Source organism: Hyaena hyaena, unplaced genomic scaffold, assembly GCF_003009895.1.
Source record: "Hyaena hyaena isolate Hyena2069 unplaced genomic scaffold, ASM300989v1 scaffold_812, whole genome shotgun sequence".
NCBI classification, from domain to species: Eukaryota; Metazoa; Chordata; class Mammalia; order Carnivora; family Hyaenidae; genus Hyaena; species Hyaena hyaena.
Genome location: NW_024081443.1, coordinates 25,730 through 47,014, shown reverse-complemented (window position 1 = coordinate 47,014; position 21,285 = coordinate 25,730). Strand labels below are relative to the sequence as shown.

Sequence of the window (21,285 nt, the reverse complement as noted above, 5' to 3'; positions counted from 1 at the left end):
TGTTTGTGTTTGCTTGGGGTTTTTTTTGTTTGTTTCATGAAAGGGTGTTGAATCATGTTATATGCTTTTCATCACTTGAGAGGATTATGTTGTTTTTTGTCTTTCATTTTGTTAATTTGGTGTGCTGCACTGATCAATTTTCATATTGAATCATCCTTGCATTCCAGAAATAAATCCACTTGGTCATGGCATATAATCCTTTTAATGTGATTCAGTTTCCTATTTTGTTGAAGATTTCTGCATCAGTGTTCATTGGGGATACTGGTCTACAGTTTTCTTGTAGTGTCTTTTTCTGACTGTAGTAACAGGGTAGTCTAGGCTCATAAAATATTAGGAAGGATTCCTTCCTCTTCAATTTTTTTGGAAAAGCTGCGAAGGCATGGCATTAGTTATTCTTTAAATGTTTGGTAGAATTCACGTGTGAAGCCATCAAGTCGAGGGCTTTTGTTCTTTGTTGGGAGATTTCTGATCACTAACTTAATCTACATAGGAGTTATTTTACTTAAAATATTTTTTAAAATTTTTTTTTATTTATTTCTAGGAGAGAGAGAGAGAGAGACAGCGTGAGCAGGGGAGGGTCAGAGAGAGAGGGAGACACAGACTCTGAAATAGGCTCCAGGCTCTGAGCTGGCAGTCAGCACAGAGCCCGACGCGGGGCTTGAACCCACGAACCGCGAGATCATGACCCAAGCAAAAGTCGGACGCCCAACTGACTAAGCCACCCAGGCGACCCTTAAAATATTTTTAAATGTGATTTATTGCCTATTTTTATGTACCAGAATTTGTGGATAAATTGTAAACAAAACAATGCAGTCCTTGCTAATACAATATTTATAGAAAATAGGTGCCTGTATTTTGAGAGACCTGGGGTCTTATTCCATTTTTTTTCTTTTTCATGTCTGAATCTTCTCATGTTCCTGGAAGGAAAAAACTTTATGGAGGGTAATTTGGAAGTATTTATCAAATGCTTGAAATTTGTTTCTATTCTCTATAATCCATTAATTCTACTTACAACAGCCACAAAGTAATAACAAACATCTATTATTATCTCTTTAAAAGAATGTCTCCTTGAGGTATCTGGGTGGCTCGCTCAGTAAAGATCCCATGGCAGCTGAGGTCATGATCTTGTGGTTTGTGGGTCTGAGCCCCATGTGGGGCTCTGTGCTGACAGCTCAGAGCCTGGAGTTGCTCTGTGTCTCCCTTTCTTTCTATGTGTTTCCCTTTCTTTCTATGCCCCTCCCCAGCTCATACTCTGTCTCTCTCTGTCTCTCAAAGGTGAATAAACATTAAAAAATTTTAAAGGACATCTTCTGTTATTATTTAAGAACTAGAAAGTTAATGCCCAATACAAAAGAAAATAAACCAAAATAAACTGCAGTGTACTCATAATAGATAATTATACAGTTATTAATAACCAGGTTTTCAAAGACTATTTAAAGATAAATAAATATATTCAAGTTATGTTTTCAAGTAAAAGGGAGAGATGAACAATAAGATCACAATTCTAATGTTTAAATTACATGTATAAAGTCAAATAAAAAGACAAGATGATTGAAAAAACAACAATAATAATGGTAAGCTCTATCTAGTCATGAGATTAATATTTTAATTTATGTTATTACATTTCATATTTTATAAATTTCGTACACATTTATGTAAAGAAAAATATAATTAATATTTTTTAAAATAAGTTTGACTTAAAATGAATCCACATCTTCACTTCACTGGTGATTTGTATAAAGATTCAATGATAAAAGTAAACTTGGATTTAGAGAAGCAAAAATAATATAAAAACAGGAAGGGGGATAAAAACATAAGAGACTCTTAAATATGGAGAACAAACAGAGTTACTGGAGAGGTGGGAGGGGGGATGCGCTAAATGGGTGAGGGGCTTTAAGGAATCTATTCTTGAAATCATTGTTGCACTACATGCTAACTAATTTGGATGTAAATTTTAAAAATAAATAAATATTAAAAAATAAACTTGGATTCATAAAGAGAATTTAGCTGACAACACTCTTAGAGAGACAGAGAATAGAATACTATCCTTTTATAGTGTCTCTGTAGAATTGTGTAAAGAATTCACTTTTTATGAAAAGCCTTGGGAAAATGATATAATTTGTGATCAAGTTAAAGAACAAGAGAGAAGATCATGGTATCTTACACTGCAGTGGCATGATCACCTATTGGTGGAAGTGTGGCAGTGTCTTATGGGACCTTTGGTAGGAGAATGTCTACCTGAGGCATAGACACAATAACATAATAAAATGACACTGTATAGATAGTCCCAGGAAATTGTCCCACAGTTAGCCAAATATGCAAGTGCAGTTTTCTTTCTTTTTTTTTTTTTCTGCTTTGACTGGCTTTGTGCTATCATATTAAAATGTATTTACTGTAGAACATGATATTTATAAGAATAAAAGAGCCTTGCTAGGTCAGGAACCACATTTATTTCCTTGGCCCATCAATTCAAGCCTTCCAGAAAACAAGAAACTCTGAATAAAGAGCTAATATATGTGTTCTTATTCAGTCCCTTGCCAAATCAGGTAAGTGGAAATCCCAAAGTATCTTTTTTTTTTTTTTTAATTTATTTCTAGGAGAGAGAGAGACAGCGTGAGCAGGGGAGGGTCAGAGAGAGAGGGAGATACAGACTCTGAAATAGGCACCAGGCTCTGAGCTGGCAGTCAGCACAGAGCCCGATGCGGGGCTCGAACCCACAAACCGTGAGATCACAACCTAAGTGAAAGTCGGACACTTAACCGACTAAGCCACCCAGGCGCCCCATGCTTATATCTGTTTTGAGCAGTTCTTTAGCTGTCAGTTCTTCTTGGAATTTCTTTGGAGGAGAGCTCTTTAGTTTCATCATTTTGGTTAGCTTTCTATCTCTTGTTAGTTTTAAAGACTTGTTATGCTCTCTGCACCTGTGAGCACTGCTGTACCCAAGATGACTCTTTTACTGTCTAGGGTTTATCCTTTCAGAAATTGTTCTTTGAATGGTATCTCTTGGTCTCTCTTGTTGAGACCTTGGTTATTTTATTTTCCTACTCATAGTGGTATTTGGGACTCACCACCATGTGTACTTTGGCTTGTTTCTTGAAGAATCCCTGGAGAAGAAAACAGACAGACAAATACACAGGGAACAGAGGCACAGAAACGAACAGACAAATCGAACAAACATGCAAACTGAGAGGGAAAACTAAAAAGTAAAGAGAAGAGACAGAGGAGGGAAGGTGAATGATAGAAAATAAAAATACATCAAAAAGTCAAAAAGATGAAAAGAAAAGGAAAAAAGAAGAAAACCGATAGAGAAAGAATGGTTTAAAGCATATAACCAGATTTCCCAGCTACAATGAAATAGCCGGGTGTATGCAGTGCTGGTTGAAGCACATAGAGAGAGATAGAGCGGGGATGAGGCAAAATTGGAAATAGAATGAACAGGCAGAAGGAATAAGAAGCCTCTTTAAAGAGCTAAAGGGTGGAATATGGTTGGAGAGGTGAGAGAAAGATGCTGGTGTTATCCAGAGAAGCTGTATAGTCTGATTACTCCTGAGAGAAAGAGATGAAAAGGTAGGTAGGTGTAGAATTTACATCTACAGAATGCACTAAATGTGGCTGTTTAAGCAAGCCCGTGAGCAAAATCAATCAGGTCAGTGTTCCGATTAAAAAGAAAAAAAATTAATTAAAAAAAAGTAACAAAATTCATGTAAAAAAAAAAGAAAATAAAAAGGAGGCGGGCAGCTCTCAGGCAGGGATGGGCGTGGCGGGACCCAATGCCTCAGGCGGGAGCTCTGCCTTGGCGGTTGCGGGGAGGAGAGTGGCGGCGCTCCAGTCCCTTCTTGAACCAAGCGCTGCACCTCAACTTTTTGGATGTGTAAACTCACTGTGCCGGGGGTGCAGCCAAGGTGGGTCGCGCTCTGTGTTCCAGGCCAGGCCTCATTTCCAAATCCCAGTCCTCGCGCCCCGCTGAAATTGCCGTAGACAAACTCGCAGGCGATCCCCTCAGGGCAATTCCTAGCCTCTTGCTTAGCCCTGGGATTGAGCCAGATGCCGCTGCTCCTGTCTCCTCCAAGTCGGGTTGGCGAGCAAGGACGGGGGTTGTCCTCGGGTCGGCTGTAGAGCGGGAAACCGGGTCCCTCTGTGTCTCATCACCCGAAACACGAACTCGCGGGCAACTCTCCCAGTTTTATTTATTTATTTATTTTTTATTTATTTTTTTTAAAAATATCTTTATTTTTATTTCTAGGAGAGAGAGAGACAGCGTGAGCAGGGGAGGGTCAGAGAGAGAGGGAGATACAGACTCTGAAATAGGCTCCAGGCTCTGAGCTGGCAGTCAGCACAGAGCCCGACGCGGGGCTTGAACCCACGAACCGCGAGATCATGACCCAAGCAAAAGTCGGACGCCCAACTGACTAAGCCACCCAGGCGACCCTTAAAATATTTTTAAATGTGATTTATTGCCTATTTTTATGTACCAGAATTTGTGGATAAATTGTAAACAAAACAATGCAGTCCTTGCTAATACAATATTTATAGAAAATAGGTGCCTGTATTTTGAGAGACCTGGGGTCTTATTCCATTTTTTTTCTTTTTCATGTCTGAATCTTCTCATGTTCCTGGAAGGAAAAAACTTTATGGAGGGTAATTTGGAAGTATTTATCAAATGCTTGAAATTTGTTTCTATTCTCTATAATCCATTAATTCTACTTACAACAGCCACAAAGTAATAACAAACATCTATTATTATCTCTTTAAAAGAATGTCTCCTTGAGGTATCTGGGTGGCTCGCTCAGTAAAGATCCCATGGCAGCTGAGGTCATGATCTTGTGGTTTGTGGGTCTGAGCCCCATGTGGGGCTCTGTGCTGACAGCTCAGAGCCTGGAGTTGCTCTGTGTCTCCCTTTCTTTCTATGTGTTTCCCTTTCTTTCTATGCCCCTCCCCAGCTCATACTCTGTCTCTCTCTGTCTCTCAAAGGTGAATAAACATTAAAAAATTTTAAAGGACATCTTCTGTTATTATTTAAGAACTAGAAAGTTAATGCCCAATACAAAAGAAAATAAACCAAAATAAACTGCAGTGTACTCATAATAGATAATTATACAGTTATTAATAACCAGGTTTTCAAAGACTATTTAAAGATAAATAAATATATTCAAGTTATGTTTTCAAGTAAAAGGGAGAGATGAACAATAAGATCACAATTCTAATGTTTAAATTACATGTATAAAGTCAAATAAAAAGACAAGATGATTGAAAAAACAACAATAATAATGGTAAGCTCTATCTAGTCATGAGATTAATATTTTAATTTATGTTATTACATTTCATATTTTATAAATTTCGTACACATTTATGTAAAGAAAAATATAATTAATATTTTTTAAAATAAGTTTGACTTAAAATGAATCCACATCTTCACTTCACTGGTGATTTGTATAAAGATTCAATGATAAAAGTAAACTTGGATTTAGAGAAGCAAAAATAATATAAAAACAGGAAGGGGGATAAAAACATAAGAGACTCTTAAATATGGAGAACAAACAGAGTTACTGGAGAGGTGGGAGGGGGGATGCGCTAAATGGGTGAGGGGCTTTAAGGAATCTATTCTTGAAATCATTGTTGCACTACATGCTAACTAATTTGGATGTAAATTTTAAAAATAAATAAATATTAAAAAATAAACTTGGATTCATAAAGAGAATTTAGCTGACAACACTCTTAGAGAGACAGAGAATAGAATACTATCCTTTTATAGTGTCTCTGTAGAATTGTGTAAAGAATTCACTTTTTATGAAAAGCCTTGGGAAAATGATATAATTTGTGATCAAGTTAAAGAACAAGAGAGAAGATCATGGTATCTTACACTGCAGTGGCATGATCACCTATTGGTGGAAGTGTGGCAGTGTCTTATGGGACCTTTGGTAGGAGAATGTCTACCTGAGGCATAGACACAATAACATAATAAAATGACACTGTATAGATAGTCCCAGGAAATTGTCCCACAGTTAGCCAAATATGCAAGTGCAGTTTTCTTTCTTTTTTTTTTTTTCTGCTTTGACTGGCTTTGTGCTATCATATTAAAATGTATTTACTGTAGAACATGATATTTATAAGAATAAAAGAGCCTTGCTAGGTCAGGAACCACATTTATTTCCTTGGCCCATCAATTCAAGCCTTCCAGAAAACAAGAAACTCTGAATAAAGAGCTAATATATGTGTTCTTATTCAGTCCCTTGCCAAATCAGGTAAGTGGAAATCCCAAAGTATCTTTTTTTTTTTTTTTAATTTATTTCTAGGAGAGAGAGAGACAGCGTGAGCAGGGGAGGGTCAGAGAGAGAGGGAGATACAGACTCTGAAATAGGCACCAGGCTCTGAGCTGGCAGTCAGCACAGAGCCCGACGTGGGGCTCGAACCTACGAACCGCGAAATCATGACCTAAGCGAAAGTCAGATGCTTAACCGACTAAGCCACCCAGGCGCCCCGGAAATCCCAAAGTATCTTAACATCTTCCTAGCCTCTACTCCTTATTTTCACACACAATCAGTCTCCCTAGTGCCTTCCTTTAATCTGGCCCATTATTGCCAAATAAATACCTAAACATAGTTATATCAGAGATGTGACTACAAACTCCCATTCTAGCTCTTTAAAGATCTTTTATTACATGGCCTCAACCTACCCATACAACTAATTATCTATTAACTAGTAATTAACTAATCTAGTATTTCAAAACTGGAGTAAACCCATTTCAGAGTTCTGACCTCCAGAACTATAAGACAATAATTTTATGTTGTTTCAAGCCCCTAAGTTTATGGTAATTTGTTATGGAGCAGTACACCAGCATATAATTTTCTCCAGGAAGCACTTCTCATTCTGGCCAGGTATTATTTTTTTTGACTAATTTCCTTGCCATCATATATAACAGTTATTTATAAACTCACCAAATAGTCTCCAGTAAACTGTCAGCTACCTGAGGTCAAGGAAGGCTGCTCACCTACCCTTCTATCCCACCTCTCCCACCAAGGTCCTGTATAACACATTATAGTACAATGTATAAAACAGAACTCTACAACTATATGTAAAAAAATTGAATAAATAAATAAGTCAACTAATAAATATAGAGGAAATAACATAATCAGAAAATCACCATTTGGCAAACATCATAATAATAACTAATTCATCCAATGAACATTAATAGATGCTAAAAACTAGTGAGTGAGAGATAGAGGAGAAATAGAATAATTATATAATCTCAAAGTCCCTCCCCACAAATACATATTAATTACAAAAGGAAAAAGGGTAATTTTACAGTGGAGAAATGGCACACACCACTTTAATCAAGTGATCAAAGTTAACATTAGCAGGGGATTAGCATCCATTTGAGGGGCTGCATTATTTCTGGAATATTCCTGCCCTGGCACATAATCCACCTACTCCTGTGTAAACAGCAGACAAACCCAAAGTGAGAAGCATGTTACAGGAAACAACTGGTCAGCACTCTTTAAAAGTGTCAAGTTCATAAAAGGCAAGGGAAGATGAAGAGCTGCTGCAGATGAAAGAACACTAAAGAGATATGACACCTAAACATGCAATCTTGGATTAAATCTGTGCATGTGTGTTTGTAAAGGATATTACTGGATGACCTCTGCAAAACTTTCATCTTCGCAATTTAACCTCAAATGGTTTGCAAGTTTAGTTTTGCTATTGTGACTTCTGAATCTTTAAAATTATTTCCAGTGTTAAATACAGTAAAAACATTTACAAGGCCAATCACAAAGCAGTCTGAGCCTAATGTTCTGAATCATGAGTCATCTCCTGCCCCTCCCCTTCCCTACCCTGCAGCCCATAGCATTACTGATCGCAGCAGAATTCCAAGTTTCTAGGAACTTCCTTTTTTAAGGAGGTGCATACCATTCCTTCTGCCTAACATTCTCTTCCACTTCACTTCTCGGGTGAAATCCTGCACATCTTTCAAAGACCCATGAAACACTGCCTCCAGTGTGAACGGGTCCACACAGAGCTGGAATTACATCTCCCTCTCCTGTGTTCCCAGTGAGCTACTGAAGTGTTTCCTTCCGTGACAGTCAGAAGCCTGTATGCAGGAGGACTATGAGCAGCGTGGGGAAGGAGAAAAGGCTGAGGAATTCCTAAGGGAACTAACAGGGCCTGTCACCTCACCCCCGTCACATCACGGGAAAAGTCAAGGGCCAGTTATCCGATCTCTCTGGTCCTCAGGCCTTCAATTATGAAATTGAGAGAATGGACAAAACCTTCACAGAATTGCTGTGAAAACAGATAAATGTGGGAGGTGATATTGGGCATTCAAGAAAAATGAGATCCAAAACAAAGATCCCACTTCACAGTCAGTACGATGGCTATGAACAAGAACACGGACGACTGTTGGCCAGGATATAGAGACATTGGAGCCCTCACACACTACCCAAGTGGGTGTAAAATGGCACGGCCCCTGTGGTACAGATCCTGGTAATCACTCAGGATGTTAAATGTAGAACTGAGACATCACCCAGCAACTCTACCTAAGTATACACCCGAGAGAACTGGAAACATGTTCACACAAAAACTCTTACACAAATGTTCATGGCGGCATTATTCAAAATAACCCAAATGTGGAAACAACCCAAATGTCCATTAACTGATAAATGAATACATAAGTTATGGTTTAATTATGTAATGAAATAATATTTGGAATTAAAAAAAAGTGAAGTGCTGATCCATGGTACCACACGGATGAGCTCTAACATCATTATGCTAAGCGAAGAAGCCAGATATGAAAGGCTACAGGTTACATAATTCCACTTACATGAACTATTCAGAAGAGGCAAATCTGTAGTGACAGAAGGTAGATTAATTAATGGTTGCCAAGGACTGAGGGGAAAGGAGGGTTGAGGGATAATAGCTAAATGATTCAAGATTTCTTTTCAGGGTGATGGAAACACTCTAAAATTGAACATGGTGATGGTTACCCAACTCTGTAAATAGGTTAAAAACCACCAAATTGTACACTGTAAATGGTGAGCGTGTATCCACTGTAAATGGAGAGTTGTATAGTGGGTGAATCATGTCTCAATAGTGTTTTACAAAAACAAATAGATCCCTTCTTTCAGAGTGTTTTATTCTTATTTGGTTCTCTCCATTCTGTAAGCACAGAAGTCACTATGGAGATGTTTGTGGAGCTGTTTGAACTGAACTTGAGTTTGGTCACAGAGTGTGCTTCAGATATGTGCAGTGGTCTGCATATGGAGAGGCACACTATGCAGGACTGTCGTCCTTCCCATCCCCCGTCCAGATTGAGCCGGAGACTAGACAGGGTGGAGGCTCCCATCATGGACTGCACCAACAGATTTCCACACACGGTATCATACTGTTGAGAAAATAGTCTTCACAATAGTGTTTTGACCAGTGAAAGTCGCACTGGGCAAATGTAGAGTCGTAGGAATTTCACAAACATTACAAAAAAATCAAAATCAGAGTCACTCTTAAGTAGCAATACCATTCAAAATAACTGAAAAAAGCAACTTTCCATTGATAATCTAATATTCTAACATTCTTTAGAATTAGATCTAATTTTTAACCATACTGACTTGACTATACCATGAACCATCTAAAACTATGCTGCTACAGCATTTTACTTCAACAAAAGGATGAGACTTGCCTCTGTTGGTAAGGAGGTTATTCTTAACTGGACATTGTCTGCTCACCGCTAGGTGAAGCTCAAAAGCTCACTATGAGACCTAACAACCCTTCTGGAAAGGAGCTTCTCTCCTTCAAATACTGTAGCGTCTACCTAACACCTTTTTGTCATTTTGTAACTTCAACTAAAATTCCAGCAGATTGCTTCTTCTGAAGGAAAAGAAGCTCATACTTTTTATTCCTCTCTAGAAAGACACGGAATAGAATATGTAACAACACCTTGGATTAAATTTGTAACAGTGAAAAGCACCTTTACATTTTATATTTCACACATTTTAAAAACTAGCCTCTTCCTTCTTTTTCTCCCTCTGAAAAGGTTCTTTTATCTGGAATCTATGAGAACCTGAGTATACACTGGGGGCAACTAGACAGATCACTACACACTATGCTACTTTCAAGAGCCCTAATCATTCTCAGATGTGCAATTATACACACACACACACACACACGTAGAAGCGATAACAAATATAACAAATATATTTTCTTCTGACAACAATGTAATTACAACCATAAAATAAAATTTAATGTAAAAATCTATGGGCATAAATGAAGCTTAAAATATCAATTCACTTAAAGCAAAATAACTACAGCTAACAAGTGTGGCACAAAATTACAAACAAAAACAAATCATTCATACAGACCAGTGTTAATTTCTTTTTCTCTTTTACTGTGTTCAAACTCTAAAAATACATGTATAGGTATACAATAATATATGACATAAATTATATTGCATATGTGTATATGAATATAAATATACATTTTTAGCAGCCCTAGCCTTAGCCTTGTCATAGCAGAGAGAATATCTGAAGATCATGTGTATCAGTGGTTTTTCTTTTAAAATCTCATGTCCAAATTCCCATTTGTGGATTACCTGAGTACACTGCATTCTATTATCCCGCCTCAGGGCTCCTTCTACTGTCCATATGGTTTCAAACCTTTCCTCTCTTGTGCAGTTAATAGGAACCAAACATCTTTGGTCACTCAAGTTTTATATAAACCTACAGGCCAGCATAATCGTAACCCATCACAAGCTTTAAGCAATTTTGTTTACTTTTTAATTGCCTTCACCCAATTTTTGCTCACTTTTCCTCTGCATATATTTTCATTATACTCTACTCTCTTGTTCATACTTTAATTAAAATCCTGATCCACTTGAATTTTAGCATCACACCAAATGGAAAGCTTCCTGTGGTCCACTGTGGGCCTGTGGCCAGGAAGGGCCAATCTCCTGCAACATCACAAGAAGAAACCCCTTTATGACATGGCTGATTCCCTCCTAAAGACAAGTAATCATACTGTGGATGAACATTTTAAAAAATTAAACATTTGACTTATTGTTTATCCTGCTTTTAGCACTCTTAGTAGCCTTATATACACTGTACAAATACATACATTTTAAAAGAGTACATGAGATTTATGCCAGGAATACAAGATTGATTCAGCATATAAAAAGTAATATCGTATTAATAGAATATAGGACTACACTTTCATGATAACAGAAATTTGTAACAAAAAGGAACTTCCTCAATCTGATAAAGGACATCCCCCCCCAAAAAAAAAAAAACCTCAGCAAACACCACACTTTACATGAAAGACTGAGCACTCCCCTAAGATCAGGAACAAGAAAAGGATGTCTGATCTTGCCACTCCTATTCAACAATGCACTAGAAAGTCTAGCCAGAGGATAAAAATAACCAAGAAAAAGCATGCAAAATGGAAAAGAAGTAAATGTTTCACTACTTAGAGGTGACATAATTTTGCATATATAAAATTCTAAGAAACACACACACAAAATATTAGAGCTGATGAATTTGCAAGCTTCAGAATAAAAGATCATTGTACAAAAATAAATTATATTTCTACACAACAGCAGTGAATAATCTAAAGACTAATTAAGAAAACAATTCCACTTATAACAGCATAAAACTGAAAAGACCAGAAAAAGACATGACAAGAAAACTAAATACCAATACTCCTTTTGAATATCAGTACAAAAATCCTCAACAGAATAGTAGCAAACTGAATTCAACAGCATATTTAAATAATTATATACCACGAAACTATGGGAGGGGGAAAACTCCCACATAATTATCTCAATAGATACAAAAAAAAGCATTAGACAAAATTCAACATCCTTTCATGATAAAAACACTCAAAACTAAGAACAGAGGAAACTTTCTTAACATGATACAGGACATTCATTAAAAATCTACAGATAACATCATGCACAACGGTGACAGCCTGAAATTTTTCTGCCCTAAGTTACAAAAAAGGTAAGAATGCCTACTTTCACTACTATATTCAAAATTGTACTGCAAGTCCTAGCCAGAACAAGCAAGAAACAAAATTAAAGGCATTCAAATTGGAAATTTTAATCTTTTTTAACTTCTGCTCTTTTGAAGACTACACAATTCTATGTAATAAAATCCCAGAGTGTACACACACACACACACACACACACACACACAAACTAGTAGAGCTAATAAACTAATTCAGTAAAGTATCAGGATATAAAATTATTGTGTTTCTGCATGCCAAAAATAAACAATTCCAAAGGGAAATAAATAAAACAATTCTATTTACAGTACATTATAAAAGAACAAAATACCTAGGAATAAATTCAACCACGGATATAAAAGACTTATACACTGAAAGCTAAAACATACACTGATAGAAATTAAAGACCTAAAAAAGTGAAAAGACATCTCATATTCATGGGTTGGAAAACTTAATACTGTTGAGATGGCAATACTCCCTAATATTCAGTGTAATCCTCCTCAAAATTCCAATGGTAATCTCTCTAGAAATGAAAAATCCTATCTCCAATTTCACATAGAACTGCAAGGGGATACAGAGAGCCAAAACAATCTTCAAAAATAAAAACAAAGTTGGAGTTTTCAACACATCCAAATTTCAAAACTGATTACAAAACAATGGTGATCAAAACAGTGTGGTGCATCCTAGCTAATGCAATGAAACAAGAAAAGGAAACAAAGTGTATACTGATTGGGAAGAAAAATATAAAACTTTATTCACAGATGGCATAATTGTCTGTGTAGAATACCAAAAACACTGACAGAAAACCTCTTGGAACCAACAAATGGTTGCAGAATACAAGACTAATATACAATCTAATATATAAACCTTTTTCTGAATATCAGCTTTTCTGTATATCAGCAATGATCAAGTGAAATTTGAAATAAAAAAACATACCAATTACATTAGCACCCAAAAATAATGAAATAGGTATATAATCTAACAAAATATGCATAAGGTTTAATGAGGAAAGCTATAAAAATCTGAAATAAAACAAAAATATAAATAAATGGAGAGCTATTCCATGTTCATGAATAAGAAGATTCAATACTGTCAAGATGACAGTTCTTCTTAACATGATCTACAGATTTAATGCAAACCCAATGAAAATCCAGCAAGTTATTTTGTGAATATTGTCAGGTATTTCAAAGTTTATATGGAAAGGACAAAAGATCCAGAACAGCCATAAAATATTTAAGAAGAACAATTTGAAGGACTGACATTATACAGCTAGTAGGCCTGTATATAAACAAGCTTGTAAGTAATCAAGATATTACAGTATTGGCAAAAGAATAGACAAATAGCTCAATGGAACAGAAAGGAGAGCCCAGAAATAGACCCACAAAAGTATGTATCAGTTGACTAACTGATCTTTGACAAAGGAACAAAGGAAATACAATGGAGCAAACAAAGATGGTCTTTTCGACAAATGGTGCTGGGACAACTGGACACCCATGCACAGAAAAAGAAAAAAAGAGAGAGAGAATCTAGACACAGACCTTATAAACTTCACTGAAATTAACTCAAAATGGATCACAGATGTAAATATAAAATGGAAAATAATAAAACTCTTAGAAGATAACATAGGAGAAAACCTAGATGACCTTGGGTTGGTGATGACTTTTTAACACGACACCAAAGACACAATCCATGAAATAAATAATTAATAAGCTGGACTTCATTAAAATTAAAATTTTCTGCTCTGCTAAAGGCACTGTAGGGAATGAGAAGACAAATTACAGAGCGGGGGAAAATATTTTAAAAGATACATATGATAAAACACTTATTCAAAATACACGAAGAACTCTTAAAACTCAACAATAAGAAAACAAACAACCCATGTGAAAAATGGGTTAAGAGCTTAACAGACACTTCAACCAAAGAAGACTTACAGATGGCAAATACACACATGAAAAGATGTTCCACATCATATGCCAATTAAAACAAATGCAAATTAAAACAAAAAGACATTCAATATACACCTATTCAAATGGCTAAAATCCAAAGCACTGGCAACACCAAATGCTGGTGAGAATGTTGAGCAACAGGAATTCTCATATGCTGCTGGTGGAAATGGAAAGTGTTACAGTCACTTTGGAAGACAGTTTCGCAGTTACAAAACTAAGCATCCTCTCACAATACCATCCAACAATATCATTCTCTGCATTTATCCAAGGAGTTGAAAACATGTCCACACAAAAATCTGCACATGGATGTTTACGGCAACTTCACTCATAATTGCCCAAACTTCAAAATGACCAAGATGTGTTTCCGTAGATAAGTGAATAAATAATCTGAGATACAATCAGACAGTGGAATATTATCCAGCACTAAAAAGAAGTGAGCTATCAAGCCATGAGAAAATGTGGAGGAACCTCAAGTGCATATGCCTAAGTGAAAGAAACCAGTCTGAAAAGCCTGCCTACTCTATGTTTCCAACTATATAACTTTCTGGAAAAGGCAAAACTATAAAGACAGGAAAAAGTCACTGGTTGCCATGAGTTCTGGGGGTGAGAGAGAGGACCAGGTAGAACACAGGATTTTTAGGGCAGGGAAAATATTTTGTGAGGTACCAAAATGAGAGCTACATGTCTTTAGGCACTTGTCCAACCCCACAAAAGGCACAATACCAAAAGTGAAGCCTAAGTAAACCATCTACTTTTGGGTGATGATGATGTGTCAATGCAGGTTCCTCAATTCCAACAAATGTACCTCTGTGGTGGGGGATGTTGATACTGGCAGCTGGTTATGTGTGCATGAAGGCAGGGATATAAAGGATACCTCTGTACCTTCCTCTCAATTTTTCTGCGAACTTAAAATTTTTCTAAAAACTAAAGTAAAAAAAAATGGTATGATATTGGCATAAGGATAGGTGTATAGACAGACCAATGGAACAGAATTGAGAGTCCAGAAATAAACCTAAATATCTGTGACCAACTGCTTTTCAACAGTGGTGCCAAAACCATATGATGGGGAAAGAATAGGCTTTTTTTTTTTTTTTAACAAATGGCACTGGTTAAACTGGATAACTATATGCAAAAGAATGAAGTTGAGCCCGTACCTCACTTCATATACAAAAATTAAATCACATGGATCAACAACTCAAATATAAAAGCTAAAACTATGAAATTCATAGAAAAAACATAGTGGTAAATTCTCATGACCTCAAATTTGGCAATGGATTCTTGGATTTAATATCAAAGCACAATCACTGAATGAAAAAATGGATAAATTGGACTTCATCAATACTAAAAACTATTTTACAGCAAAACACACTATCAAGAATGTTAAAATTCAATCTATAGAATGTAATAAGACATTTGCAAATCATTTATACTATATAGATTAGTAAGCAGACATAATATTTAACTAATATATAAATAATAAAAAAACAGGCAAAAGATTTGAATAAATATTTCTCAAAAGATATGCAAATGGCCCATAACCACAAGAGCAGATGATCAACATCACTGGTCATTAGAGAAATACAGATCAAAACCACAATAAGGTACCACCTCACACCCAGTAGGCCTTAATTAAGAAAACAGAAGAGAACAAGTTGGCAAGGATGTTGAAAAGTAAGAATTCTCACATGTTGCTCGTGAGAATGTAAAATGACACAGGTACTTCAGAAAACAGTTGTCTGTTCTTCAAAATGTTAAACATAGAATTATCATATGACCCAGCAATTCTACAGTAGGTGTAGTACACCAAAGAGAAGCAAAGACACGTGTCTACACAGAAAACTGTACATGAATGCTTATAGTAGCACTAGTAAAAATAGCCAAAAGTAAAAACAAACCAAATGTCCATCAACAGATGAATGGACAGACAAATCATGGTATATGTACATACACTAGAATAGTATTCAGTCATAAAAAGGAATGAAATACCAATACATGCTACAACTTGGATGAATGCTGAAAACATTACAGTAAGTAAAAGAAGCCAAATACAAACACGTATTATAGGATTCTTTTTCATATAAAATGTATAATACATCAAGAATGGGAAATTCACAGAAAGCCAGGTAGAGATTACAAGGGGATGAGAGGTGGGGAGTGTCTATTAATAAGTACAGAATGTTTTTATTGAATGATGAAAGTTTTTGAAACTAGAGAGAGCTGATGGTTGCATAACACTCAATACACCACCACTAAATTGTACACTTTATTTTTTTCAGTTTACTTATTTATTTTGAGAGACAGAGTGAGCTTGAGCAGAGGAAGGACAGAGAGATGGAGAGAGAAAGAATCTTAAGCAGGCTCCAGGTTGTCAGCGCGGAGCCTGATGTGGGCCTTGAACACATGAACCATGAGATCATGACCTGAGCTTAACCAAATGAGCCACTCAGGTGCCCCTAAATTGTACACTATTTTTTTTTATTTTTTTTATTTTTTTAAATTGTACACTTTAAAATGGTTAATTGTGTCATGTAAATTTCACTTCAGTTAAGAAAAAACAGAATACTTAGGAACAAAGTTAATAAATAGACTGACTTAAAGACTAAAATCTACAAAATATAATTGAAAAAGAACGAAAGAAGATCTATAGAAGTGAAAAGATGTCCCAGGTTCATGGGCTGAAAATTTTAATGTTTATGAGATGGCTAATCCCCAACTCGATCTACAGATCAATCCCTATCAAAACTCCCACTGACTTTTTTTTGGACAGAAATTGGCAAGCTAATTCTAAAATTCATAGGGACATATTTGCATGTGACTCAGAACAGCCAAAACAATCTTGAGAAAGAAGAAAATAGAGTTAAAGGACTCACAATTCCTATTTTCAATACTTACTACAAAGTCACAGAAATCAAGATAGTCTGGTACTGGCATAAGGACAGACATGTAAAGGAATACAATAGAATTGAGAATCCAGAAATAAACTCATGTATCTATAGTCAACCTATTTTCAAGAATTCCGCTAAGACCAATCAATAGGGAAAGAAGAGTTTTTTGTAACAAGTCTTTGTGACCAAATATGAGGGAGTGCCTTCTTAGCAAAAAAGCACAACAAAAGAAAAAAAAAAAAAACAGACAAGTCGGACTTCATCAAAATTAAAAATTTTGTGCTTTAAAAGAAGCCATCGAGACAGTGAAAACAACAGCAGCATCTGATACCCAAAGAGCACTTACAGCTCAATAATAAAAAGGCAGATAAACCAACTTAAGAGTGGGCAAAAGATCTGAATATTTTTTGAAAGAAGATACACAAATGGCCAATAACCACAGCAAAAGATGTTCCACATCATTAGTCATTATAGAAATGCAAATCAGGCAGAGAAGGACAAATATCATATGTTTGCACATATAGGAGGATTAGGAGGAACTTGACGGAGGAACAAGGGGGAGAAGAAGGGCGGAAATGGTGGGGGAAAGGGAGAGAGGCAAACCATGAGAGACTCTTGAATGCTGACAAAAATTGAGGACTGATGGATGTGGGGGGGAGGGAGGATGGGCATAGAGAAGGGCACTTTGGGGATGAGCACTGAGTGTTATGTAGAAACTAATTTGACAATAAACTATTTAAAAAAAAATAGAAATGCAAATCAAAAGGACAAAGAGATCTACCTTCACACACACTAGGGAGGCTGTAATCAAGAAGACAATAGCATGCTGGTGAGGATGTGGAAGAGGTAGAATTCTCATTCCTTGCCAGCAGGAATGAATGTACACTGTGTGGCCCCCTTTGGAAAACAGTTTGCCAATTCCTCAAATGGAGTTACCTTATGACCCAGCAATTCAATTCCTAGAATTATAGCCAAAAGAAATGAAAACATATCACTCAAACACTAGTACATGGAAGTTTATAGCAGCTTTATTCATAATAGTCACAAAGTGAAAACGAACCAAATGCCCATCAACTAATGAATGCATAAACAAAATGTGTATATCTACACACTAAAGTATTTGTAAACTAAAGGAATGATGTACTGAGACATGCTACAACATGAACTCGGAAAACAATATACTGAATGGAAGAAGCCAAGACACAATAAGCCACATACTCTATGATTCCACATGTGCCAAGTGTCCAGAACAGTCAAATCCACAGAGATAGAGAGTGGTGGTTGCCTAGGCCTGAGAGGGAGAAGAAAATGAGGATGACATTCTTTGGGAGGTGATGAAAATCTCTGGTATATGGTGACAGTTGTACCACCTTGTAAGTATACTAAACACCACTGAATTATACACTAAAAGGTGAAATTTATAATGTGTGGATTATATCTCAATAGGAAAAAAAGGAAGGTAAAGAATTTGCTAAAGGGAAACGAAGTGTTGTGTGAACTGGGGCTTAGAGGAGGTTAGTATTTTCCTATATAAAAACCCTTTGTAATGTGTAAGGTTTAGAGGCAGGTTAACTGGAAGATTCTAATTCAGACATTGTACAACAGGACAAAATCTCCTCAGAATTTTAAACCTAAGTCTTAGGTAAGAAACGTAGACTATCACTAAACTGGTCTATGGCTACAACTCTTACTCAAATTTCAGAATGGTGATGGTATTTGTATATGCAATCAATTTCACAGGGAAAATGACAAACAAGGGTTGAGTTCCTGGTACTTTATTGACTTTATGAACTAAATAGTATCCTACTCCCATCAAGCAGCACCATAAGCCTTGGCCTTATTTGGGATATGGGAGCTTTGCCTCCTCAATCCTCAGTTCATGTTAACGATGGAAAATTTCTGGACAGGGGTGCCTGGGTAGCTCAGTTGGTTAAGTCTCTGACTTCAGTTCAGGTCATGATCTCACAGTTTGGGGGTTCAAGTCTCACATAGGGCTCTATGCTGACAGCTCAGAGCCTGGAGCCTGCTTCAGATTCTGGGGCTCCCTCTCTTTTCTGCCCCTCCCCTGCTCATGCTCTGTCTCTCTCAAAAATAATTAAACATCAAAAAATTAAAAAAAAAGACTCTGGACATAACAATGCTTAAAGTACTACACAGACTATTTCTCAACTGACACAGCACCAAGAGACGAAGTGATGAACTTAACCACTGACCCTATCCAGGAAGTCCAGTGGAAACATGCTGCAGGCAGCAGAGAAGTTATCCACCAGAGGAAACTGGCAAACAGAGGGTGCTCTACCTCCAGGCACATCAACTCAAGCCATGTATTCTGAGATCTGAAGAGCACTTCACCTCATCTTGAAGAACGTTATTCTAAAGGTAGCTTTAGCCAGTTTTACAGAAAAATAGATGAAGCAACTCTAAATCTGTGTATCAAAATCATAATTTGAGAACAGGTTACACATTTTATAAAACTTTTCTAGACTAATTGAATAGTTTAAATAGGTTGTAGTTTTTTAAAATTTTGCTTGGTTTGGTTTGTTGTTTTTAATTTCTGAATTTGTTTCATGTCATTTTGATGACAAATTCTAATCATTTTTCTGTATTGAGAAAAAAAGATTAAAACACAGTAAAATTCTAGAATCATCAAATAAAAACATTAAATATCTGCTCCATTCTAGAATGGCACGTTACAGACTCTACATTTCTTCCTGCACATCTTTTATTGAAAGAAATTGGTTTCTCCTAGAATACATATTCATTTTAAAAATGCTAAGCTTACACAGCTACTGTATCTAATTAATTTTGAAATTAGAAAACACAAATTTGATAGAGAAAGTTTGTAAATACTTATTATTTCTGTAGTGAGAAAAAATATAAATAACTAGAAAGAGTCCTTACTTTGTTGTTTAGCTGACCCATTAAATTGGTTTGGTGAAAAGTTCTGGCAAGTCTGAAGACTCACAGCTAACTCTCACTCCTTAGATTTCTACATTTTTCATTTAACCCCAAAGTTAAGTGTATTTAATAATCTTAAGGTTCAACTAGTGAATTAACATAAGTTACAAGATAAAGTATGTAGGTGGAAGTAGTTGGTTTGAAATACTGATCTGCAGCAATGGTACTCATTTTATTGGGTAAAACTTTTTAGCAACTTTTTTTAAATGGCGACCTAATACATCTTTATAAAGACAGTCCATTTTTATCATGGGAAAGATAAGCAGATTTCAGACATGTGGGTTACTTGGCGGTCAACAGAATCTTGCACAGTATTTTTGTCATACACTTGCCATTGAAATGGGGTTTGCATAACAAAAATAAAAATAGGCATTGCTACTCACACAGAGATGCTTCAAAGAAAACCCGCCAGTCGACTCACCTTGGGGTGCAATCAGAGTTCTTCCATTCTCCTGACACCAGCCAACTGGCTGGACATAAGGGCTATTTACGTCACACCTGCAAAACAGGATTCTAGTTCAGAGCCTATACGACTCCATGCCAGAGAAAAAATCCAAGGGTCATGACCATACTAGACACTACGAGACACCATGGAAGATACAACTACATACCTAAAATATTTTATAACCAAATAGAATCAGAAGTAATTTTTAGCACTGTATTTTATAAGGTAAGTGACCAAACTTCTTTTGAAATTTACTTTTAAAAAGTGTTGGACTGGAACCTTAGCTGCCAGCAATATCTCCAAAGAGTGCGCTTTTTAATAAGCCTCTTCCACTGCTTCTTGCTAGCAGCAAGGGGAAATATTAATAGGCCGGTCCAAAGTTTAATAAGACAGACCAATCAGACTGCATGTGCCTACAACTTCCTCCCTCTTTTTTTCAAGGAGCCCAGATCATTGTATCTAAGACACGTAGAACAATTAATCAACGTTCTACTTCTTATCTTAGTTCAAAGAAGAAACCCGGGTCCCCTTCACGTACATGAAGAACCACAGCCTCAGGCAGAGACGTGTTGGTTTTTCAGGATACACTGTGAAGAAATGCTAGAAAAATTATTTTTGCCATTCCCTCTTCCATATTTCAGGTTTTTACCCAGAAAACCCTTTTAACTCATGCAATGTTAGTTTAATGGTACCGTGGCATACATTTTCTCTGCTCCCCACAGGCTTTCAAATAATTCACTCTCCTCCGTTCTCCCTGTGAAATCTTCCCTTTAAAAAATATGACAGGCTGAGTTCAACATTTATCAGGGGGAAAAAATACTGCAAGTTCTTAACTTCCTCTTCATAGAAATGCTTCCCTTACAAACTAGACACACTAGAGTGAAGGGCCCTGAACTGGTCATATGATTTCAGAAGAAGCCTCATTAGGTAACCTCTCATAGAATGGACTTTCTCAGACTCTTTAATTCAGCAATTCATGTGGAAGAGAAGGTAGTGAAAAGTTGGCCCCTAAATTTCTGACGTTCATTACTCTACGAACAGAAAGAACGGTAATAGGACTGAAATGAAA

The 21,285-nt window shown here is 36.4% G+C and overlaps 1 protein-coding gene across 1 annotated transcript in view; it reads right to left on the bottom strand.

Annotated features, from left to right (window-relative positions):
- Positions 1-21,285, bottom strand: part of L3MBTL4 (L3MBTL histone methyl-lysine binding protein 4) — a gene marked incomplete at its 5' end in the record, with an annotated part of 293,576 nt that overhangs the window by 247,369 nt on the left and 24,922 nt on the right. Inside the window, one exon of the mRNA XM_039219339.1 lies at positions 20,193-20,269. Coding sequence (XP_039075270.1) covers positions 20,193-20,269 — 77 coding nt within the window. The remainder of the gene's footprint in view (positions 1-20,192; positions 20,270-21,285) is intronic.